The 25,865-nt window shown below is 42.1% G+C and overlaps 1 protein-coding gene across 2 annotated transcripts in view; it reads left to right on the forward strand.

Moving 5' to 3' along the window:
• MMP16 (matrix metallopeptidase 16) overlaps positions 1-25,865 on the forward strand; it is a 274,133-nt gene that overhangs the window by 119,267 nt on the left and 129,001 nt on the right. For both annotated transcript variants that reach the window (XM_084848020.1, XM_084848019.1), the window contains one exon: positions 21,932-22,054. In XM_084848020.1, coding sequence (XP_084704146.1) covers positions 21,932-22,054 — 123 coding nt within the window. The remainder of the gene's footprint in view (positions 1-21,931; positions 22,055-25,865) is intronic.

Genomic DNA, 25,865 nt, shown 5'->3' on the forward strand with positions numbered 1-25,865 from the left:
ATTATTAACTAGGGTGAGTATGGGGCACTATACAAACAACAAAATGATACATGAAACAACTGTTGAGGAATTTGTAAATGTAGCCATTTACTACAGTTATTACATGTAGCCAAACTAGGTAGCCAGCCACTTCCTTTTGGCCTCCACCAACCTGTCTCCTAAGTCCTCTAGAAGACAGAAAGGATTTGTGGGATGGATAGGGTTAGTCCATTCTTCCCTTTCCTAGTGCCTCCCAGATGTGTTGGAGTACAGATCACATCATTCTCAGCCAGCGTGGAATACAGATCACAACATTCTCAGCCAGTGTGGACATTGGATATGCTGGCTGAAGATTATGAGAGCTATACTCCAACATATCTAGAGTGCACCAGGAAGAGCGTCTTACTATTTTGAAGTGTCCATAGCCCAGTGGAAAGTGAGACTCAACCCTCACACGAATTTTCTGTGCATGCCAGAGAACTCAGAGGAGGGGCTCAGTCTGTCCCTCCTACCAGACATGAAGCAAGAACACCCCTTCCATTCTCTGCGGTGTGCACAGAAGGTTGGAAAGGGGAAGGTTCCCTCACTTCATGTCAAGCATCCGGGAGCAGGCAGTCACCATAAAGAAATGTATGGTTGTTCCTGCCCACCACCTTGGTGGACTTCTGCTACAAGGTTTATACATTGGAGAATTCTTCAACAAATACAGTTAAACTTTTTTAGGTGAGTTAGACATAAGTTTCCCTATGTAGCTGAGCATTTTCCAGATTCCCCAACTGCATTGTAAGAAACTGCAGATTCAGTAAGCAAACTAAATACACACACACAGACACACACATCTAGTGCTGGAAGGATTTGCTACATATTTTTTAAAAATACTGTTACTGTAATACTTCCAAGGTTGTGAAAGTTTTTCATGAAATGTATAGAGAATTCCTCCATTTGGGGAAGAAGCACAAGATTGTGGTTTTTAAACAGTTGGAAAAAATCCTGTCTTACAGTCTCATTAAATGTCTTATGGTAGATTAACATCCGTTTTGGCAAAAGGTGTAAGTAGTGTTAATATCTATATGTGGCTGGATGGATAGATAGATACTGTTAGAGAAGAACAAGAAAGGGGTGAAAGCAAGATCATAATAAGCAAAGATAAATACTGTCAGTTGATCATAATATGCAAAGATAAATACTGTCAGTTGGAACGGCGTTCCAACTCTATGGGCAGTATCCAACAGGGGCCTTGCACGTATAGCCTGCCCCACTGGTCACGGTCCATTTGTGGTTGTGATGGAGAGCTTCCAGGGGCAAGCCCCCGAACAAGCAGAAATGCTCATTTCTGGAAGGGGCAGGTCATGTGTGTGGCTGGCTGCGTGTGCAAGGCCCCTGTTGGATACTGCCCATTGACTTCTATTGCTCCACCTATCACCTCCACCTATCCGCCTGTCATGTTTAAAGTCATACAAGAGTGTGAGCAAATGATAGGGTATATATGATTCCATCTAGTTTTGATAATTAGGTCATATATTAATCCAACTTATTACTGCCCTTAATATTTTCCACTCTACCCTGTCATATGCCTTGTTACTACCTTTAAAAAAAAGATCAACTGACAGTATTTGCATATTTATGATCTTGCTTTCACCCCTTTCTTGTTCCTCTCTAACAGTATCTATCTACCCATCCAGCCAGATATAGATATTAATACTACTTACACCTTTTGCCAAAATGGATGTTAATCTACCATAAGACATTTAATGAGACTCATTGGAGTCCATGGTGGAATTCTCTGCCATCCCTAGTTGTTAGTCTGGTCACTCCCTTCCCTTTCAAGAGCTGCATGTGCCAGCTACCAAACAGAGGATGAGGTGAGCAAAGCCACAAAGGGATAGTCTGACAACCCCTAAGGAGAGGAAGGTGCATCCCCATAGCCTGACTTCTACCTGCCAGTGGATTTGCTTGCAAGTCATGGGGTTGGGGTGGAGGAGAGAGAAAGGGAAGTGAAAGTGTAAATGGGAGGAGTTTGTGTATAGAAAACTGGAGAGAAGAATGTGAATACAAAAAACAATACCCAAGAAAGGCATCTTAGTTTGTTGTGCAGCAGCAAAGCATGGAAAAGGGATAATCGGCCTCTCAGCTGTATAAGGGGAATTTTCATCTCCTTGCTTTGATACTAGAAGGTTTGTTAGCCCAGTTGTTGGAGAAGCAACTACCACATCTCTTCTACTCTGTAAGAGTGATGCAAAAGGAGCTTTTGCTGGGTGGAGAAACTAAGGGAGGATGAATCTGAGAATTTTTCTCTCAGTTTGTTATTTTTTTCCCCAATATTAGGTTTGGTTTGTTGCAGACTTTGAGATTTTTTAAAATTAGCATGGAACATCATAAGCATTTTGTGCACATTTTTCCTAAAACATATTTTTTACACATTTTTGCAAGCAATTGCAAAAATGCAATATACACATATAGCACGATGCACACAATTTTTGCAAGTAGTGTTCCTATTTATGCACATCATTCTCCCACTGTCGGGGTTGCCTCTGAGCAGAGAGAGTGGCAGAGCAGTTCAGATTCTGAGGAAGGGCCACAAAACATGGGGGAGGAAGTTTCCCAGGCTTCAGAGGCATAGCTGGATGGAGAGGGTCCCTCTTCACACAGCCCTATGAGAGATAGTGAACAGGGGGAGGCGGGGGTTGGAGAACCTGAATTCTTAGACACCAGGTGCAGATGCAGAGCCAAGAGAGAGATGGCAGGGGCAGAGCTTAGGCTGTCTGCCCAATTGGCTCGGTGTCAACAGCTGCACTTAGAGGTGTTAGAGCAATATGACAATGGAACCAATTACCTAGGGAGGTGGTGGGCTCTCCCACACTGGAGGCATTCAAGACGAGGCTGGACAGCCATCTGTCAGGGATGCTCTGACTTGGATTCCTGCATTGAGCAGGGGGTTGGACTCGATGGCCTTGTAGACCCCTTCCAACCCTACTATTCTATGATTCTATGTGTCACAAGAGAGAGGGAGATCTCTCCCCGCCCCTTAAGTTAGGATAGTTCAGTCACCTTTTCTTCCAACGATGGGCGGCTTTTGTAGTTTTCCTTTGAACTCCCTGAAGGCGTTTCTTTTGTAGACTGTGAGTCACTGACCATTTTGCATCTGTATGACCCATTGAAGTAGTGGAGTAAAAGCTGAGAATTGAAGGCTTTTGTCTGTGTTTTGATTTGGGTTCTGAAGTTTACAGCAGGGGCAAAAGGGAAACCTGACACTCACTGAGTGCAGGAGGCCAGCTAGTACGGGGAAGGCCCAGCCTCCGGGGCTGGGAAGGCAGTCTCCAAGAAGAACTTCCGGAGGAGGTGAAGCCTCCCCCATGCTCACCAATTTTACTTCCTGCCTTGTGGAAGAAGGCAGCTTCTCCGAGGCTCTCGCATGCAAGAGCAACTATAAAGAAGAAGAAGAAGAAGGCCAAAGAAGTAGCGATTTTCAGTCATGATGCAGGGGAGGCAACTGCTTCTCTGGCATACAGAGGGCCAGCTTGCAGTGGGGAAAAGGATCCAGGACCCCCCCCCAGGGGGGCTTCTTACCTGCTGTCACACAGGCTCTGGGGAAGCCCCAATGCTCCAGCTCCGCCCCTGCGAAGTGGAGAGAATCTTCATCTGTGGCTCGAGGAAGGCGCCGCTATCGGCCCTCCCTGCCAACAACCATGCAGACACAGCAGAGCGATACCTCACCAGGCAGCGTTGCCCATGAGAGGCGGCAGCAGCTTCCATTGCCTCCTCTCCCTCCAAGGAGCATTTTGCTCTCCTCTCAAGGCCCACAGCCCCATTAGGAGCCTCAGAAAGGGCAGGAAATGGAGGACTCCAGTCCCCCATGTTCCCCATCACAGGAGCCCCTGGAGGAAAGGGCAGGGGGCCTGGAGCCCAGCTATAGGCCCAACCCTGTGTCACAAATTCCTTGGGCCCCTCTTTCATTAAGCACTCTCACACACACAAAATGAGCGGCTTCAGTCTCATGCCTTTTAATTCATTATTCACAGGTTCATTACAGATGCAAATCCTCAAAGACTCTCTGGCTACAAAGAAATGCCTCCAGGGGATTCAAATGGGATCACCGAAAGTTGCCCGCAGTTTGAAAGGGAGGATATCTGGCTAGGCTAACTTAGGGAGAGGGGTTCTGCCCCTGCGTAGCCTCTCACATGATGCTTCCCTGTGTAGCCTCTCATGCATTGCTAAACGGTTCGACCGTCTGAGCTCTGCCCTTGACGTTTCCCTCTTAGTTCTGTGCCGCCGCTTCACATCTCTTAGGTCACAGTCTCCAATCCCCTCCTTCTCCTGCTCACTGCTTCTCACAGTGAGGGGGGCAAGGAGGAAGCATCATGCCCAGCCATCTGGGAGTTGGTAACCTGAGAAGCACGCCTACCCATATCTGAACTGGCTTGTGAAAATGCCTCCTCTAGTTCTGGCTGCTCCCCTTCTGAATCTGAGCTGCTATCTCCCTGCGCTCAGAATCAAAAGAATTTTTGTATGCATTTTCTGATTGGAGATTTCCACTGCAAAATTTTGAGAACTGTGAAATTTGAAGGATGAGTTTCAGTTCACATATTTGAAAGTGCAAATTGGTTTTACAGTGCAGAATTAGATAAGTTCGCATTAAAATGTGAACCAAACAGATTTCTCCCCCGTCCCTAGGAGAAACATTTTGGGCATCCAACACCATACACCTATGGATTATGTAAACTGGAACCCTTGCATAAGTCAAAAGGTTTAGCAAGGTGAGTGGAGTTCAGAGGCAAGTCGCTACATCTCCCATTCTCCTTCACCTCTCATTATGTCTTTTTGCTTGTTTCCACCATCTGTCTTATAGCTTTGTTGACTATCACATTATCAGAATTTAGATTATATGCTCCTTGAAGCATAGACTTCTGTCTCCCCCGCCTCCTTATACTCAAAAGCACAATGTATATTGATGACACATAAATAAATACAAATAACAGGGCAGAATTTATGTTTGTTAATTTCAGTGGATTATAATGGGACACAGGATTGTACAAATACCTCGAAGTCATTTCCATTGAACTCAGTGAGATTTATTCAAGTTAGTATTTAAGATTGGAGCCCACTTCCAATTGATGTCAATGCAAAACTCCCATTGATTTTGTGTATTGCACATTACATTAGAGGGTTCCACCCTTAAAGGCAGCTTAGAAATAGTTTTAAATAAAATAAATGTTTAAAAGGTGACTAAATATCACTTTGTTCAGATTAAGCTATTTTTTCCTGAATATTAAATCATAAGGACAGCATTACTGAGTCAGGCCAACAGATTATCTAGCACCATCCTTTGCACCATTGCTTGTGAAACGTCACTGGAAGTCACCTTCTCCATTAACTTTAAGTATATTTTTCAAAAAGTGTTAAATGGTGAATGCGAAACTATTGAATCAAAGCATGTGCCAGATGGTAGTGATGTCTGTGCATGTATTTTTCTTTAAAAGTCAACACAGCCATAAATCCATTTGATACTGCAGTGTTAGCTTCTTTGTCAATCACTTAACTAGTGAACGGTCCCAAGTTATTTAACTTAGAATGAAGTTCCATATTTTTCTACATGGTTTGACCAAGGTACTTAACCGTACTTTACACCTGCTTCCTGGAGTCTAAGGGCAGAACCCACATCTCCACCGATTCCCTTACATCTTACCAGTTCCTGTCTGCAAGTGGGACTCACCGCTTGCAGAAGGAAGATTTAGCTCTTCTGGGGCAACCATAAACGAGTGAAAACAGTCATTTCTGGATCCAGACAGTTGGCAGAGCTTGCATTTGGGAGCTCTGCTGACCTGCCCCAATCTAGAAACAAGCATTTCTGCTCGTTTCTGGGCTTCCTCTGGGAAGCGCTAAATCACAGTTGTGCAAGCAGTGGGTCTCACTTGTGCAATAGAATTGGTGGGACCCGCTCCTTGCACAAGAGAATCACCTGGTTACAAGATAATCGGTGGAGGCATAAGTACCCCACTGGATTCTACCCTAAAAGTAGCAGCTATCTTTCCCATCATTTATAACTTCCTTTACTGTCAACCTGCAATAGGTAATATTCCTCTGATGAAATATACAGTTTCTTCCCAAACCACCGCTAAAATGTAGCATTTAAAAGCCTCTAGCAGTCGAAGCAGCATTCTGCTGTCAAAAGCTCATTCATGTTTGCTTACAGAGAACCTTGTCTCTAACCTATACCCTCTCTATTAAATCCTGCATTATGTTGCCGAAATCTAGACTCCTTAGAAGGCAGCCAGTAGTTTCTGATTCTAAAACGAAGGTGATGCCTGTTGCTGGATTCTCTAAATGCCTAAAGTTCAGGGATGTCTGACCCATTCACCTTCCCTAAGAGCACCCATGAGGCCTTCTTGCTTGTCTTGCTTTTCAATGCAATAATGCATGAGCAAGTGGAATGAAATGATTTTTCCAGTCTGAGATTGGCATCAGCAGTTTCAGGAGCATGTTTGCTTAGTGAGTTGGAGACGAAGTATATTTTTTCCCCTATTCGCTAAGCCCCCCCCAAAAAAATTACAAAAGGGAATCCATTTTGGAAACAGGAAAGGAAAGGAGTTTTCTAAGTTTTGAAATAGGCTATAGAACTATTTTATCTTAATTAATCACAGGATGCTTTTTAGATATTTTCCTTCTTTTCATTTCTCCTCTTTTCTGCTCTGAATAACTTTCCGCTAATGGATATGTTATTTGTATATCCTATTGCATGTTTAACATTTTAACACTAAAACTTTAGGGACCCCATCTTGACATTTTTAGTTGGCATAATGTTGTCTTATGTTTCTGTGTGAGTAAACATAAAGCATTTACATCTTCTTATTTAATATAGGTATGAATAGTTCATAAGAGCTCTCAGAACACATGCACAAACTGACATGGCAAAAGAAACTAGGGATGGATGGTTCAGTCTGTTTCTGATCTGTGTCATGTTCGCATGTCATTCTGACCCATTTCCATATTAATCTGTGAATTTTTAATTTTAAAATTTTAAAATTTGCATGATTAAATAATGCATCTTGCTATATTTTTTGAGCCAAGAACTGCATTACAAAATGTGGAGGAATGCAAAATCTGAAGGATGACTTGTGTTCTGATCCACACATTAGGCTAGTAGTTGCGGAACAGGTCAGTTCATATTGGAATTTGCAAAGAATGAATTCCTCAGGCAATGAATTTTTAAAAGAATCTTGATGCCAGTTTAGTATGTTCACATCTTCACACACAGGGATTTACCTGCCATATCTGTATATGCTGAGAAGTTATTACAACATGCCTCAGTTATTAGAATAATAAACAATAACTTTACTCAGTTGATAGTGAGGAACTAACACTGGGAAGATTAACAGAGGAAAAAGAGATTGCCAGGCAGTTCTCTTGTACCAGAGGCAGTGGGCCTAAGTGCACCAGTTGCTGGGGAACATGGGTGGGAGGGTGCTGTTGCACTCATGTCCTGCTTGTGGGCTTCCCATGGGCAGCTGGCTCACCACTGTATGAACAGAATGCTGGACTAGATGGACTCTTGGTCTGATCCAGCAGGGCTCTTCTGATGTTCTTATGGAGATGCTGTTGCTGATGCTGATGATTAAAATTTATGTGCCATTCCCCACCACAGAAAACAGCCTTGAAGTAACTTACACACAAATACAGAAATCCATAATTAATCTAACAGTAATACGCTGCTTTCATTTCAGAATTTCTGTGCAACTGAGATTTCCAAATTCACTTCTATGGAAGAGATGGCTCTGCACAAACACATGTGAAGTATGTGCAAAGCTGACCTCTCCTCTGAGGTAACCAGATAAACTCTTGCAGTTCTGAGAGATCCTGGTGAATTCTTGTCTATGTGGGATCTCTGGGCACACATCACAATTCCTACACAGGCTAGAAACTGGATTGGAGCAACTGGTCACAAAGGAAACTTTTGGCATGCAAAATACAAGGTAGTAGTTCCCATAATACAACATCTACCTGCATTCTCTATTAATATGTCTGGGACTAGTGATGTCTTTTAATATAAGTGGTATATATATAAATCGATTAAATAAATGGTGATGCCCTTATATGTTACAATATTGGCTTAAGGTTGCTCCTCAAGGGCCCACAATTTTTGATTGGTCCTGGTAGCCAAGCCAAAACTTGTGGTTACCACGTCTCTGCCCCTCCCTTTGTCCCTTACACTGCATTGCAACTCTGCATGAGAGGTCAACTCCCTGCTGCCCTCCCAAGCTCCACATTTGAGGCGGAAGAGGGAGGCGAGTGTCATTCTCTCATGCTGGTCATTGGAGATGCTCAGAGGGCTTTGGCATCCCAGCGGATCTGCAGAGAAATCCCCACCCCATCTAGCTCCAAATTTGGGGAGAGGAGCAAGGGATTGGTGTGATCTGGTTTCTGAGATGACCTGAGCCTCTGTGGAACTTGGAGCGCTTCACCAATACTGACTAGGGGATAATGATCTATGAGTATGGGAGCCTGTAATGCACAGGTGGAGAACATCAGGCCTGGGGGCCAAATCTGGCCCTCCTCAGGTGGCCGTGCTCCTTTCTGTGACCATCAGTCATTTGGTGATTCCTGGCTTTTGTGCAGTCCCCCTCCCCCATTCTACAAAGTTGAAGTGCCTCTCCTAAGCCTCAGTTACTGGCAGGAAGAGCTTTAAGCTACAATATGCTGGTATTTTCCCCCCCATCTTTCTGCCCTTGACCCCACCCAGCATTGGAATACAGCCCCCGAGAGCTTGTCCAAAATGGAATTCCTCCTCCCTCATTCTGAAAGAGGTTCAACACCTCTGCTGTAATGGATCTGTTGTCATGAAGAGATTATTTCCTGATTCAGATTTTGTGAACACTTGGTGATCTGGAAGGGGTGGAGGACCTATTCTTATGGTTGACCCTCAGAGACTGACGGATCCAGAGGGTTTCCTGAGGTCTCTGGGGAAATGTCCTGCAGTCTTAGTGGTTGGTTCTGCTGAGGCACTTCTTCATGGGACAGAATTGTTGTTATTACTAGGGCCTAGAGATGTGAAGGCCTGGGAAAACAAAAACGAAAACAGAAAAATTTGGGGAAAACAATAGTTCCCCCCCCCCAAGGACCATTTGTTTTGTTTTTCCAAAAAAATTGGAAACATTGAACATTTTTGGATTATGAAATATTTTCTTTTAGAATTTAAGACAAGGTTGTTACCAAGCCTTTTGTTGTTGTTCAGTCGTTCAGTCGTGTCCGACTCTTTGTGACCCCATGGACCACAGCACGCCAGGCCTTCCTGTCCTGCGCTCTCTCCTGGAGCGTGCTCAAGTCCATATTCATTGCATCAGTGATGCTATGTAGCCATCTCATCCTCTGCCGTCCCCTTCTCCTTTGGCCTTCAGTCTTTCCCAGCATCAGGGTCTTTTCCAGGGAGTTTTCTCTTCACATTAGGTGGTCAAAATATTTGCGCTTCAGCTTCAGTATCTGTCCTTCCAATGAGCACTCAGGGTTGATTTCCTTTAGGATGGACTGATTTGACCTCCTTGCAGTCCAGGGCACTCGTAAGAGTCTTCTCCAGCACCACAGTTCGAAAGCATCAATTCTTCGGCGCTCAGCCTTCCTTATAGTCCAGCTCTCACAGCCATACATTACTACTGGGAAAACCATAGCTTTGATTAGACGGACCTTTGTCAGCAAGGTGATGTCTCTGCTTCTTACTATGCTGTCTAGGTTGGCCATAGCTTTCCTCCCAAGGAGCAAGCGTCTTTTAATTTCATGGCTACAGTCACCGTCTGCGGTGATCTTGGAGCCCAAGAAAGTAAAATCTGTCACTGCTGCCATTTCTTCCCCTTCTATATGCCAGGAAGTGATGGGGCCAGATGCCATGATCTTAGTTTTTTTAATGTTGAGTTTCAAGCCAGCTTTTGCACTCTCCTCTTTCACCCTCAACAAGAGGCTCTTTAGATCCTCTTCGCTTTCTGCCATTAGGGTGGTATCGTCTGCATATCGGAGGTTGTTGATAATTCTCCCAGCAATCTTAATTCCGACCTCTGATTCATCCAACCCAGCATTTCTCATGATGTACTCTGCATATAAGTTAAATAAGCAGGGTGACAATATGCAGCCTTGTCGTACTCCTTTCCCAATTTTGAACCAATCAGTTGTTCCATGTCTGGTTCTTACTGTTGCTTCTTGACCCTTGTACAGGTTTCTCAGGAGACAGGTAAGGTGGTCTGGTACTCCCATCACTTTCAGAATTTGCCACAGTTTGTTGTGATCCACACAATCAAAGGCTTTAGCGTAGTCAATGAAGCAGAAATAGACGTTTTTCTGGAATTCTCTTGCTTTCTCCATGATGCAGCGAATGTTGGCGATTTGATCTCTAGTTCCTCTGCCTCTTCTAAACCCAGCTTGTACTTCCGGTAGTTCTCGGTTTGCATACTGCTGAAGCCTAGCTTGTAGGATTTTGAGCATCACCTTGCTGGCATGTGAAATGAGCGCAATTGTGCGGTAGTTTGAACACTCTTTGGCGTTGCCCTTCTTTGGAATTGGAATGTAAACTGACCTTTTCCACTCTTGTGGCCACTGTTGAGTGTTCCAGATTTGTTGGCATATTGAATGCAGCACTTTAACAGCATCATCTTTTAGGATTTTAAATAGATCGGCTGGAATACTGTCATCTCCGCTAGCTTTGTTGTTACTAATGCTTCCTAAGGCCCACTTGACTTCACTCTCGAGGATGTCCGGCTCAAGTTCAGTGAGCGCACTATCATGGCTATCAGGGACATTCAGATCTTTCCTGTATAGTTCTTCTGTGTATTCTTGCCACCTCTTCTTAATCTCATCTGCTTCTGTTAGGTCCCTGCCTTCTTTGTCCTTGATCATGCCCATCTTTGCACAAAACGTTCCCTTGAGATCTCCAATTTTCTTGAAGAGATCTCTAGTCTTTCCCATTCTGTTGTTTTCCTCGATTTCTTTGCATTGTTCATTTAAGAAGGCCTTCTTGTCTCTCCTTGCTATTCTCTGGAACTCTGCATTCAGTTGGATATATCTTCCCCTTTCTCCCTTGCTTTTCACTTCCCTTCTTTCCTCAGCTACTTGTAAAGCCTCATCAGACAGCCACTTTGCTTTCTTGCATTTCTTTTTCTTTGGGATGGATTTCGTTGCTGCCTCCTGAACAATGTTACGGACCTCCGTCCATAGTTCCTCAGGCACTCTGTCTATCAGGTCTAATCCCTGAAATCTATTCCTCACCTCCACTGTATATTCATCAGGGATATAATTTAGGTCATACCTGAATGGTTTAGTGGTTTTCCCGACGTTCTTCAATTTAAGCCGAAATTTTGCAAGAAGCAGCTCATGATCTGAGCCACAGTCAGCTCCAGGTCTTGTTTTTACTGACTGTATGGAGCTTCTCCATCTTTGGCTGCAAAGGACATAATCAATCTGATTTCGATATTGACCATCTGGTGACGTCCATGTGTAGAGTCGCCTCTTGTGCTGTTGGAAAAGAGTGTTTGCTATGATCAGCATGTTCTCTTGGCAAAACTCTATTAGCTTTTGTCCTGCTTCATTTTGTACACCAAGGCCATGCCTGCCTGTTATCCCGGTGATTTCTTGACTTCCTACTTTAGCATTCCAATCCCCTATGATGAAGAGGACATCTTTTTTTGGTGTTAGTTCTAGAAGGTGTTGTAGGTCTTCATAGAACCGATCAACCTCAGCTTCTTCGGCCTCAGTGGTTGGGGCATAGACTTGAATTACTGTGATGTTGAATGGTTTGCCTTGGATTTGTACTGAGATCATTCTATCATTTTTAAGATTGTACCCCAGTACTGCTTTTCCCACCCTTTTGTTGACTATGAGTGCTACTCCATTTCTTCTAAGGGATTCTTGCCCACAATAGTAGATATGATAGTCACCTGAATTAAATTCGCCCATGCCTGTCCATTTTAGTTCGCTGATTCCCAAGATGTCGATGTTCAATCTTGCCATCTCATGTTTGACCACCTCCAGCTTACCTTGATTCATTGATCTGACATTCCAGGTTCCTAAACAATATTGTTCTTTACAGCATCCAAGCCTTTATTCCTCCCCCAAATGATTTCTAAAATCTATGTAATAACGAGACTTTAAAAGAAAGACTAGAGATGCAAAATATCTGGAAATAATGAAACCATGGGAGGAAATGTTTTTTAATATTCTGTGTAAGATTCTCAGCACAGTTATTTCTTCCATTTCTTATTAAAATTGTTGATCCAATGTATCTTTTACTGATAGGCATTTTGGGATGTTCCAAGTCATGCTCAGTTTCCCAACATATGAACAGAATCACCACATCATAATATGGAAGAAAATGAGCATTCTTGACAGTTTAGGTTTTGTTCTACAAAGTCCTGTGTTTCTGGACTTGTCGTGCTCTCCCTCCAGTTCTTCCTGCTTCTTCTGGCTTCTAGGATGATTCAGATGTTTCAGGAACTACTTGCTGAAGTTCCCTCTGGTCAGACACCAACTAGGAATCTAAAATACATTACGTATAATTTGGTTTGCTCCTAAAATTAATCATGTTTGGCATATTAAATTATAGAAGTATAGTTTATTCAAATAATAATTGCAAATTTACTGAGTTACTTTTTAAAGTTTTCAGATCTAATGAGAATTTTATGAGCAAACCATGTTATACATAATTTTAGGAACATAAAGGCTTCTTTATGTTCCCAAAACAGCCTTCCTCAACTTGGTGCCCTACAGATGTTTTGGACTGCAGTGGCCAGCATTCCTGACCATTGGCCATCCTGCCTGAGGCTGACAGGAGCTCAGGTCCAAATCGTCTGGAGGGCACCAGGTTGGGGAAGGCTGTCCTAAAACAACAAAGTGACTTTAGACCTGTAAGGAGTGCTAAAAAAAGAAGTATTGCTTATTTTTCATTTTTTCCCAATTTTTCCCCTTTTTTCTGGAAAAAAACCCAGGAAAACACATTTTTTCCCATGGCTTCAAATTTCTAGAAATTTTACATCTCTGCAAGGGCCATCAATATGATCACTCCCAAATGTATCAGCTCCAGGAGAAGCTGATGAATCCAGTTTTGGTGGAGTGGAAGTTCCATTCTGGGTTTTAGTTACAACCAGCCAGAAATCTAGAAGAGCTATCCAAGGTGCTAAGCCCTATCCCTGATATGGGTGCAGCACTTTGGATAGCTCCTTTAGACTTCTGGCTGGCTGTAACTAAAACCCAGAATGGAATCTCCTCCCCAGCGAAACTGGATTCACCAGCCATCCCTGGTTAGCTACCTGGTTTTTAGGAGAGCTGCAGGCAATGAAACAGTTGGATTGACAACCAGAGTGCGGGTGGTGGTAGACTTATGACAAGCATGACTAAACACAGGCAAGAAACAGTTACAGGGCTTATTCTGTGGCAGTGATGGCAGCAAAGAAAGCTTAGTTTTCCAGTAGAATGATGGCCAGTGGGCCATTTCCATGTGCTGAAGAATCTTTTGCATATTGGCTCACGGAATCAAACAATGGAATCCAAAAAGGCCTTCTGTGAGCAGTCTGCATTGCACTTCACAGATAAAATCACTTGCATCCATTCTGATTTGTCAGACATGGATATGGCCACAGCTCTGGCTGGTCATGTTGTATTGGATACTTTCAGCACGTGCAACCTGAGGATGTGAACAAGCTACTTGGAGGGAGGCGGGCATCCTCCTCACAGTTGTGCTGGCCACTGGCGATGCTCAGAGAGCTTTGGCATCCCAGCAGAACTTGCTCTTCAGATCCTTGCCCTTCCTGGCTAATAACGTCTGCCAGATATGGGCTGGTTGTATGAACCTTGGAAGTGGTAAATGCTTCCCTTAGGAGAGGCATAGTGACAGCTACCTTTAAACTGAAACTGTAGCTCCAGTTACAAGGCTGAGTTTGTAATATTACCTGCTAGGTTTTGGTCTATAGACAGGATAGGTAAGACAAGAAAGTTACCTGGTAAAGGATACTGCAAATAAAGGACAACAATTAACTTTGCTTTAACACAGGGGTGGGTAACTTGCAGGACTTGGGGGTCTGCTTTAACTCCCAGATCCCACCAGGAGCTGCACCCTTAACTTCACCGTGCTACTGAAAATGCTGCTGAAATCCAGCGGCACTGCAGTGGTGGGAAAAGGAAGCTATTTTGCTTTAAAACAGCCCCTTTTTGCCACCGCACCACTGGACGTTGGTGGCAAACCGCAAATTGATGTTTTTGAAAGGAGGCTCCCCCCCCCCGTGTTGCCAAATTTGGGGAGCAGTGGCATGGGTGGGGGGTGTAGAAAAGGAATGGGGGAGTGCATGCAGCCTGTAGGCTGCTGTCCACTTCTGCTTTAATATTTAATCATTTCCAGTCTTTACTGAATTGTATAACTCTGCATCCTTGAAGCCCCTAAACAAAATAATTTCATACTGTTTGATCATTTCAAATTGTCTCCAGCTTTTCAGCTTGATGGAGACTGAATGTGTGGAAACCTCAGTAATTATAGCAAGCTAAAGCACAGTGGTGAAAACATTTTATAACCATCTGGTATGCATTAATACCCAGGCAATATTAATTTTAAAAATGTGTGCCTCAGTTAGGAAGATAACCATGGGGTATTATGCCTTGGCTATAGTACTGCTAATGCTAGGAGCAAATATGTAGCTAGCAGAAAGCTATGTTTAACCTACAAACATCATTTTATGTTAACTGTATTTATTTTTTCTCATGAAGTGTAATGCTTGTAAAGCTTTTCTACAAATCTGCATTTGTGAAAGGCTGCTAGAAGTCATTCGAGCACCTGGATTCTTCTCATACTGGAACCAGCATAGTGATATGTTTAGGATTTCTATAGGAAAGGCAGATCTGGTGGAAGCTTTGCATGACCAACAGAGTTGGGCTCAACTGGAATTTCTGTGTATGATGCCACCAGTTTGAGGGATGTTCTTGTCAGATGAACTTTGTGCATGGTCCCAAGGTGTCTGACTTCATGTAATGAGAAGTCTGTATTCCTCGTATTTTGTGCCTGATTAAAATCTATTAAAATCAAAAGATAAGTCCATTCTTATCAATGAAAATGGGAAATGACATAGACTGGAAAAACTCAGAGGAACATGAACAGCAGCAAGACCTTAATTTAGTAACCTGGAATTTTCCTTGTTAAAGCTAATCCTGATCTTTGTGACTTTCCTAATTTTCTTTATCCTTATTTCCTCAACCCTTTTGTATCCCCTTTTTAATGGCTTTCAAAAAGTCTCCCCCCCCCTTTTTTAAAGGAGCATTTGCAATGGAGAATATTCTTGCATAAGGAACAAAGTTGACTATAACAGTTTCAACAGACTGTGAAAGGAGGACTGCTTTGAACTGAGGTTTAACATTCAACCTTAAACAGTTTTGTTTCTAAATGTGGAAACAGCATATATTGTATGTTGTAGCATGTTGTAGCATTTGCTATGCTTCAGTCTTCCTAAGCACTTTTTCTGCTGATGTAGTTTTAGGATCTGATTGTGTATAAGAGATAGGAAGGAGGGAGAGAGAAATTTGTAAAGAACATTTAAAAACAAAGATAGCTATGCTGCTTCATGAGTTGAAATTCCAAAATCCAAGGTATTGCTTAACTATGGATATGTTTTTTTTCATGGATCTTGTAAAGAAGAGTTTTTCGTGGTTAGGCAGTGTGCAAATATATATTTTAGGTACTGTACCAAGTTGGTGTCCTCCAGATGTTTTGGATTATAACTCCCATAATCCCTGACCATTGGCCATGCTAGTCTAAAACACCAGGGGGCACCAGTTTGCCTGCCCCTGAACTAGATAATGCCAAGTAATAATAGGGAACATGAAAGATTATTAACCACTTTTTTTTTTTTTTAACCTTTTAACTACAATCACAAACTCAGGAGAAAGCCATTAGTGTATTGTGAACTTTAGGGATGAGGGTCATTCACTTTTGCTATTGGTCAGACAGTATGGAAAATTCCAAATACCATGGCAGGTCAGTATGAAAGGGAAAGGACTCCCTGTACTAATCCCAGATGCTCTGTCATGATACAGCCATTGGCACCAAATTCTATTCTGAATATTTCTAGCAAGGCAAGAAGGGAGTATTATATTGGCAATACATGCACATGAACTTTCTGTTTTCATTAGAACATTGAAAACCCTTTATTCTTGCTTAAAACAAATGGTAGTGAATGTTTTGTACAATTTACTTTGACCATTGCAAGCAAACACACAGGAAGCGTGCAAGAGACAACCGTTCCTTACTCTTAAGGATAACTGAAGTTATTATAAAAAGTTGTTTAGATTATAAATAGTTCTAGCGAGAGGAAAGGATATTGAATGAAACTTGAATATTGATTTCCTACCTGTGGATTCAGTCTTCTACAATAAATCCTTCTCTTGAGCACAAACCCTTTACAGTAAGAACAATATTCTCTACAAAAAAACAAGACAAAAAATCAAATGCTTGACAAAGTCTGGGAGCTCTTCTAAGCCATGGATTTGAAGCACAGGGATGAAAAGGGGCCATTTGGATTATTTACAGCTAGTGTCTGTATTATCTAAGGGAACAAATGTTCTTGTTCAATACAGATTGTCACTGATTTAGTTCATAGAAGCCTTGTCCAGACAGCAGCTTTCTGCTTTCCCAGTTGGGTATTATAGCAGATCGACTCAGAGGAGAGGAATGATCCTAGAGAAAAGTGAATTCGCTTTGAGTGCCCTGTGGTGCATACTGGTTATTAACTGGGAAGAGTGGGCAGCACATGTCAGTCTTTTTGGCCATGCAGAGACCAATATGGTCTGAAATATGCCACACATTACGCAGTTTCATGTTTTCGTTCTATACTTAATGGCTTAGTGCAGATGTAACACAGGTTGCGCACCTAACTGAAGTTAAGAAATTGGGAGTGGGCCATGGGATTATCATACTACCCTTCCCCCCATTTGCTTTTACTGGGAAGAGTTGGCAAAGGCTTGAATAGCACTAAGCCTAATCAAGCTTCACACTGTATGTGGACTGGAAGAAAGGTTCAAACCCGGGTTTCCAATTTTAGTTAATCCTTGATTCATCTAATTTGGGCACCCTAAACATTCCAGTAATCAGGAATAGTTTAGCTATGTGTGATAGGGTTCTTTATGTTGTGTAAGTATGAATGGACATGATTTGGATTGGGACCATGGCAGTCGGGGGGGGGGGTAAACCTTTTCCCCACATTTCTGCCCCAAATTCCACCTTTCCTATGGAAGGGCTTAAAAGGGGGGGGTCTCCATTGGATCCAATGGTGACGTTTCCCTTTTTTTAACCCCCCCAAAGGGGGGGGTGAATTTCAGAAAAATAAGGGGAAAAGGTTTAAACCTCTCCTCCTGGCTCACCATGGTGCCAATCTGAATTGGGGCCATGGGCACTTAACACCAGCTTAAGAAAACCTATATTTACTTGATTACTTGAACATTTAGGTTGGCCCTTTGCCACAGTTAATGTTGTTGCCAGTGTAACAGTTAACCACAGTTAACGTCAGAGCAGGACTCGCTCAAGACATGAATGCCTGAATCAAAGGACAAGATGACGCCTCTACCCATTCCATATAGAAAAGCCAACCACACTAGCAACTGAATCTTACTTCAACTCTGGCAACAGCACAGTGTTCCTCACTACACCTGGGGAGACAACTTAGCTTTGGGGGACCAAGGTCACATGGCACACACTGCTCTGTCCTGCAATACTTGCCACCTTTCTCCACCCCTCAGCATCTGCCATCTCAGGTGGGCTGCCTCACCCTGCCAAATGGTAGGACGAGCCCTGGGTGAGAGGGGAAATACATTACACAATTTTAGTCAGCCGTAATGTGCTGGAACATACGGCCTAAGGACCTTTACACACATGAGGCTTAAGTTGGTGTTTGTATGTCCTGTGTATTTAATACAAATGCAGATCCTTCTTATTTTGCTAGGCTTTTGACTTATTTTAATTACAACCTGTCTGTGGCTTGTTTTAATGCTCTCTGGGTTTTATAATGCAGTTGTTGTTTTTAATGTTTCATAGTGCCTTTTGGAGGCAAAAAGGTGGAATATACGTGATTTTATAAATAATTGCACTCTGCAAATGGGACAGGTTGACTGAGGAAGGCAGTTGCAGTCCTCCCAGTTTCTTTAACTGTGTCCTCCTTATTATGTCTACACTGAGCTTAAGCATTGGGTGGATGAGGTCTAATTGTTGTATGCTGCCTTGGGAGGGCTCCTGCCCTCAAACACAGCATATAAATATTTTAAATCAATCAATCATCAATCAATCAGTCAATCAGATAATTACTTAAAAGGCACACATACAACATTTCGGAATGATTTCTTACTGTGCTCCAGTAACAGGTTTTTCATGTGTAATATTTGTGTGTAGAGGATTTCTAACACAGGATAATAGTTCTGTTTTTGCTTTATCCCCTGCTTTCGTTTGATGTAGTGATATCACCTTAAGGTGAGAGCATCTGTCTTTTGTTACTTGATTACTGCAATGTGTTTGAGTGCTGATTATTGGTATAATAATGTATGTGTAATTTAAATGCATGGAAAGTGCATGCTATCCTAACATTTGCTCAGTCTAAAGTCTCAACTCCTGGCAGATTGGATATGTCCGTTTGGTGTTAAAGAAAAATCATGCCTGTTTATAACTAGCTGCAAAACTGTCATATTTATACAAGTAGAGGGAAGAGTCTTAAGGCTGTATAGAGAATGCAAGAAAAAGAGCAAATGCAACCTCACCTGAGCTATGTGTTCTTCAGTGATCACCAACATCTGGTTGCAGTGGATATGACCTGTAGTTAACATTTAAAAATATCCATGTTTGTAATAGTGTGCTTCTACACAGTCAAACTGGTCAAATTGTATTTGCTTAGAATTAGACATCTAAATATCTATGGGGATTTAAATTAGTGGATTTAAAAGGTCAGTTAAAGCCTGATCATTAATTCGCTTCTTATTCAGAGCTTTAGGTGCCAAAAGGACAGCTTCCAGGTTTTGACAGATGTGCTTATACAGCATTATAGAGATAACCATCAAGCAAGGTCTTTTAAATTATCAGGCCTTACTGCAGTAAAAGTTGGAGCTAGAAGTGGTTACACAATTGACTCAATATTACAAGGCCATGGCCTCTTTTATGAACTGGAATTGCTCATGTACTGCACAGGAAAAAATTAGAATAAGGTAATTGCTTATGTTGTACCTCCTGCACCTATCCAAACATAAGCCCGCTGTTCAGAAGTTGCAGGGCTTGCTCAAATTCATCACCAGTCTCTTAGTAGCCAATGTGATATGGTGGGGCTCCTGTATATCTGTGCACTTTTGCTCTAAGGTCCACCCAATGATGTCATTACTTCATAGGCATGGCTTTGTTCTGAAAATAGGAAGTTACCATATATTGGCTCAGAACATTGGTCTCTGTAGCCCAGTACTGTTTATTCTTGACTGGAAGTGGCTTTCCAAGGTCTCAGATAAGGGCCTCTCTTAGCCCTCTTTGCTGAGAGCCTATTTTGAATTGGGGCTGTCTGGGACTGAAGCTTGGACTTTGTGAATCCAGAGCATGTGCTCTGCCACTGAACAATGGCCCTTTTCTTGCATAGGGCTGTTTTACTCCTGAGATGGGCGGGCACTGCATGTTTGGGAGGAGAAGAGGCTTCTGTTTGGTTTGAAAGGAGTTGCTTTCCCTTTAAACTTGCAAGAGGACACTTCCTTTTCTTTTTTGTATGTTCGAATATATGAGACATTACACCTAAAATAAATATTTGTAAGAAGAGTCAAAGAAGCTCCATGCTTCATTTAAATATTTAGTAAACCTACTCCATGGGATTTTCTGTTTGCAGAACTGACAATTAGAATGCATACCTAATATTTCCGGAATTGGATTGAACCTCCTCATTGCTATTACTGTAAATCTGCTAACTATTGTTTGTTGAAGAAAAGATCTATTTTCTTTAGCACATGAATGGTTTCTTTGGAACATTCATTTTAAATTGGAAGCCTGCTCTTATCACAGTAAGCATACACGGTTTCCACTGTGACAACTCCAAAAGACTTTTCTTTATCTCTCTCACTAGTATTGAGCTCAAAGCTTCTGTTGGACAAGAGAAAAGATAGTCTCCTCTGTATTTGGGATACCTATTCAGAACTCTGTAGCATTGTGTCAGCTTCATGACATGATGGGCCACAGTCCTGAGAGCTCATTCAGGTATATTCAGGGGCTTGTCCACACCCAAGAACTGGTATATCACACAGCTGGACCTATGACATGTTTCCTTTGATAAGCAGTCCCCATGCTGTCTTTCTCTTTGTTGTGGTCTGCCTTGTAGCAGGATGGGCTGCTGGGTGTTTGTTGTTGTTTTTTTACATTTTAATTTATTTTATTTTGTTTTTTCAGGTGGGGCAAGGGCTTCAAAGCACACATTGGATGTTTGGAGCTATTTTTGTAGTTCTCTGTGTTGTAGCCAGGGTACACAAATTGTCAAATGGGTACATTTATCTATAGTTTTTGTAGAAGGTGTTTGTTTAAATTTAATCTTCTGACTAAAGGCTTGTCTCATAAGCTAGTCAGGCCCCTTCTAATTAGTGTAGGGTCAGTTAATGCTGTGACCACCACCACTTGCCCCAGTAACGTAGGGATGAAATAGGGTAGTGATATTTCTTTGTTGTTTTAAAATAATTAGTAGAACATCACTTCGTTAAAAAAAACAAAACCCACCAACACGTGATTCTCTCCTCCACTGAAACAAGATCCTTTGTACCTAAACCACACCTAAAAGATTACCTCACCTCATCCAGATCATGTTAAGCCATGAATGGGGGACCAGTTTGCATACCAAAACTTTACAACTTTCTGGTTGTCTATAGCCTGGTGATTCTATAATAAATGTAGTCAAATCAAATACAGATGGCTCAAGCAAGTAAGCCTTTCGACATGACAATAGGGCAACAAAGACAAAAAACACCCAGAGTCACCTGCTTGTCTAAAATCTGGGTCAGTGTGGTATAGTGGTTAGAATGTTGGACTGGGGTCGGGAGATCCAGGTTTTAGTTCCCACTCAGCCATGAAGCTCACTAGGTGACTTTAGGCCAGTCATTGACTCTTACCCTAACCTACCTCACAGGGTTTTTGTGAGAATAAAATGGAGAGAAGGAGCACCCTTGGGTTCCTTGCAAGAGGGGAAAGGGCAGGATATAAACATAATAATAAAAATTTTAAAAATAAAAAACATACTACTGAAATATTCTGAATAAATTGGATCATGTAAGCTGCCTTGAGCTCCTTGAAGGAAAGGCAGGATATAAATGTAACAAACAAACAAATAAATAAAGTAACATTTTCCAAAAGACTCTGCAAGTTAAATCAGAACTTGTCCGGTATTCACTGAATCTTTCCTGGCTGTCAAGCAACAGCCTCTGCAAGTTAGTGTAGTCAACACTGAGCTAAATCATCTGATGGTCTTACTCTCTATGTCGTGTTTCAAAAAACAACTATTTCAAGCAGGTTTTGGTTTTTACTTTTAAATCATTCTTGCTATTGCCCTCTGCTGCTCTTTCTCCCCTCGAACACATTATTTTTGAAGCTGAAGGAAGGCGTAATTGAACCTTGTTCAAGAACCTACTTGTTCCTTCACAAAATGTATTGACAAATACCATTCACTTTGCACAGAGCTCCTGAAATGTGACGAGTCTATAAAAATTATGAAAGGGTGGCAGCCCTACCAACCAATCTGTTTGTGCCTTCATACCTCCTCATCTGGCTCTTCTATTTATCAGTGTTAACCAGGGACTCTGTACAGAAATGAAAAAAAAAAAGCCCTATCTTGTCAGGAGGAAAAGAAGAACTGTGATCACATGGTTGTTAATTAGATGGCCCAGCATTTGTCAGCGATATTAAGTTCTTGCCATTGTGTGCTGCTGATTTGTTTGTTTACTTATTTATTTAAAGCTGGATGAAGAAGCCTCGTTGTGGTGTACCTGATCAGATGAGGGGCAACTCCAGATTTAATATTCGTCGAAAGCGATATGCATTAACAGGACAGAAGTGGCAACACAAACATATCACTTATAGGTAATGAAAGCAAAGCTGTGACCCTTTCATTTGTAAGTGCTTAGCATTTCTAATTTTTAAAAAAGCAATTCTGTCACCTAGATTATTTGTCAAAGACAAGATGTTGGTATGCAGCCTGAAAATATTGATTTGAGTGTCTTGGGAAAAAATGCTAATGTACTGCAAAAGCAACAAATGATTTTCTTGGATTCAAATGGTCCGTGGTTATATAGAGTGTTCTTTGAAGCTTTCAGTATCAAATTAACCTCTTGCCTACCTATAAACCTTTTAAAAACACCACATTACCTCCTTGGCAACTTTATTGGGCAAATTGTTGAGAAAGGGCTAAGGTGGCAATAATTTAAATATGCTCATGAGGTCGTTGGCACTCAGGTGCCTTCAGGTCTTTTCCAAAGTAGAATTCAGATTGATTAAAAATGGCGAGCTGCTGACAAAACTTTTTCATGCCTTTGCAGAAGTGTTTATGTGTGTATGTAAGTGCAATTCTCTTAAAGCGTTTAGAATGCATAATATAGAGTGACAGTCATGACGCCAGGTATCTGGAAATGAAGACTGAATCGTTTTAAGAGTTAGAGATCCAATGTATTTATCATTATTATATTATTATAGTTATATTCTGCTTTTCCTTGACAGCAAAATACATGGACCCCCGCCCCCTCCATTTTATCCTCACAACAAACCTTTGAGGGACGTTAGGATGAGAAATAAGTGACTGGGATGAATATGACCTGGTGAGCTTCATGGCTGAGTGGGGACTGGAACACAGATCTCCCCAGTTCTAGTCCAGCAGTTCACCACTGCGCTATATAAGGAGCGGGATGGGGGAATCACACATTCAAATAAACCAGTAAACATCCATTTGTAGATACCAATGCATAAGCATTCTTTAAAGTCTGGCAACAATATATAATTAGAAGCAGCAGCCTGGGTTCAGAGAAATAACTGCATCAGCACAGGAAATGACAAGATGTAATATCTAGTCCAGCATTCTGGTCACACAGTGGCCTACCAGCTGTTGACCAGGAAACCACAAGCAGGACATAAGTGCAACAGCACCCTCCCACCCATGTTCCCCAGCAACTCACTGGGCTTGGGCTCACTGCCTCTGATACTGATAAAAGCAAAAAAGAAAAGCAATCCTCTTTGCTTTTCTTCAGTACAGATTCATCTGAAACTGTTGTGAACTAAAGTGTATATAAAGAGGTATACCTTCCTCTTATGCCTTAGTAATGACTTGGGGTACACACTGACTGAAAATATAACTATACAACACAGTATCTTAAATGCAGCCATCACTGACATGCTTAAAAATATATAGCCAGATTATAAGATAAGTACCCTGTCTCAAGGTGATAAAGAGGTGGCAAAGACATGATGTGTGCTTATCTTCTCTGAGCTGGTGCCCCCAGAAACTTTGGACTTGAACTCTCAACAGCCCCAGCCAGCATGGCCAGGAATGGAGTGAATTGTGGTTCACAACATCTGGAGGGCACCAAGTTGGACAAGTCTGGTTTGGGCCAATGCTGCTTTGGGCCAATGCCAGTAGCCTCTGACTTCCCTATCACTGAATTAAGTTTCATTGTATTGATGCTTAAAGGGAGGTAGCCATCCAGTCTGACACTGAGAAGTCTGAACTCAGAAGCTTAGCAAGTATATTCAGTGGTCCCAATCACTTGTCTAGCTTTTTACCTAATTCATGAACAATACCAATATTTATATAGGACCAGATTTTGAACCTTGATGGACATTTATTAATTAGACGAGTGTTATGTTAACTCAAAGTACTCCTTGCTGAATTAGCCCAAAGTACCCTCCAGTGTTTGGTGTCATTTAGTTCACTTCATGGCATCACTGGAGACATTTACACTGGTGTGTGCGCTATCTGTTTATGTAAATAGTTTTGCACCTTGTATAATGCATTCTTAATGGTTTTTAGTTTTTGTGAACCACCCAGAGAGCTTTGGCTATGGGGCAGTATAGAAATATAATAAATGAAATGAAATGATACTGAAATAGTTCTGAAGTGGCTTTCCCAATATGCAGTTGTTGACAACCAGAAGGAGCATAAAAGTGTGTGTGTTAATGTGTCGACTGGGGCCCATAGCACACTTTGAGCAAATTTTAATGAAATCATAGTAGAACTCCAACATTTCAAAGTAGCATACATGTGCATGTTCATGGCCAATTAAGAGTGAGAGAAACAAGGCCATTTCACACATTATACAGTAGCCAGCCAGGGCTTGCTATTAGGGATGTACGAAAGTCACTTACCTGGTCCCGCAGCTTGCTTCGCGGTGGGGGGGAGGCGCTTTGTTTCTCCCCCCGAAGTTCAGGCCGGGGGGGGAGGCGCCCCGCCCTGCCTCGCCCAGCCGAAATTCAGGCTGGGGAGAAGCGCCCCGTCTCCCCGGCCGCGAAATAAAAAAGTGAATTTTTAAAAAAACACACACACCCGTGATAGGCTACGTAATGATTTATGTAGCCTATCACGGCTAGATTTCCAAAGTCAGCCGTGATAGGCTACGTAAATCGTTACGTAGCCTATCCTATCACGGGTGTGTGTTGTTGTTTTTTTACATTCAGTTTGTAATGGCGGCGGCAGCAGCCGGTCGGAAGACCGGCCGCTGCCCCCGCCCCCGCCGAAACGCCGCCGAAACGCCGCCGGGACCCGCCGCCGAGAGGGACATTCAAGGGAGGTAAGTCCCAGCCCGGGAGGGGGCGGGGGGCGGAGAATTTCACTGCCAATTTCGGGGGGCCGAATGCGTTGGCATTCGGCCTCCGCGAGATTAGTGGAGAAATTCTCCGCCATCCCTACTTGCTATCACGTATGTACCTGGCACGTGGAGAGTAAACAATGCATTGTGATTTGTGCATCTGAATACTGGACAAGAGGAATTTCACACTTTTATATTCTTCTTGTTCTTTAATATCCTTAGAAATTGACCTGGGTTTTAAAAAGAAAGAAATATGTGAATATTAATAAGAATTATGTATGCCCATATGCGATTTTCTCATTATGTTTTCACAATAGGAAGTTTAATGAGTTAGAGTACTAATAGACAATAGTACAATAGTAAAACATTTTGCAGGCTTTCCCTGAAGCATCAAGAGAAGCTTGGGTGCCAAGATTAACAGGTGTTTTGTCCATTACAAGATTAATGGCCCACTATATAGGCATGGATTTGGTGAATAATCTTAAAACGTGAAGGATCTTGTATCGTGTGTCAGGGGGGGTTGCATCTCACACACACACACACACACACACACACACGCCTAGAATAAGAATGAGTTTATGAGTTAATTAAACATACAGCTTCTTGAGTGTTAGCAATCGATTTTAGGAAAAGTGGACATTTGCCATTTTATAATGCAATATATACAGTAAAAACCTTCTAATACCTCAGCATTTGTAATCAGTTAGGAGATGAGTAAACAGTGTCTAAAGAAATATTTAAAAAATTCAGTGAATTATTCTATTTTAACAATAAGATGTGGGCAATGAAGAAAAAAATAGTGTTTTAATTTCTAGATGATTCATACGGAATTGAGTGGCTCTACCCATTTAGTATAAAGAAGAAAGGCTTCTTCTTTGGCAGAGCTTTGTTTTTAACCTAATGTGAGCATATCAAAAGGCACTCATAAGGCCACAACACAATTGATTCTGTATCCATAGGGCAAAGGCTATGTAGCTCATGGCAAACCAAGCTGACATCAAGCCCAACCATCACTGCACTGCGGCTGGCCCCCCGCTTTTACATTCTGCTTTTACATTCCTTTTACATTCCGCTTTTACATTCCCCGCTTTTACATTCTG

The sequence above is a fragment of the Heloderma suspectum genome, chromosome 4, assembly GCF_057233095.1.
Source record: "Heloderma suspectum isolate Gila_16-S chromosome 4, 16-S_ref, whole genome shotgun sequence".
Taxonomy (NCBI): domain Eukaryota; kingdom Metazoa; phylum Chordata; class Lepidosauria; order Squamata; family Helodermatidae; genus Heloderma; species Heloderma suspectum.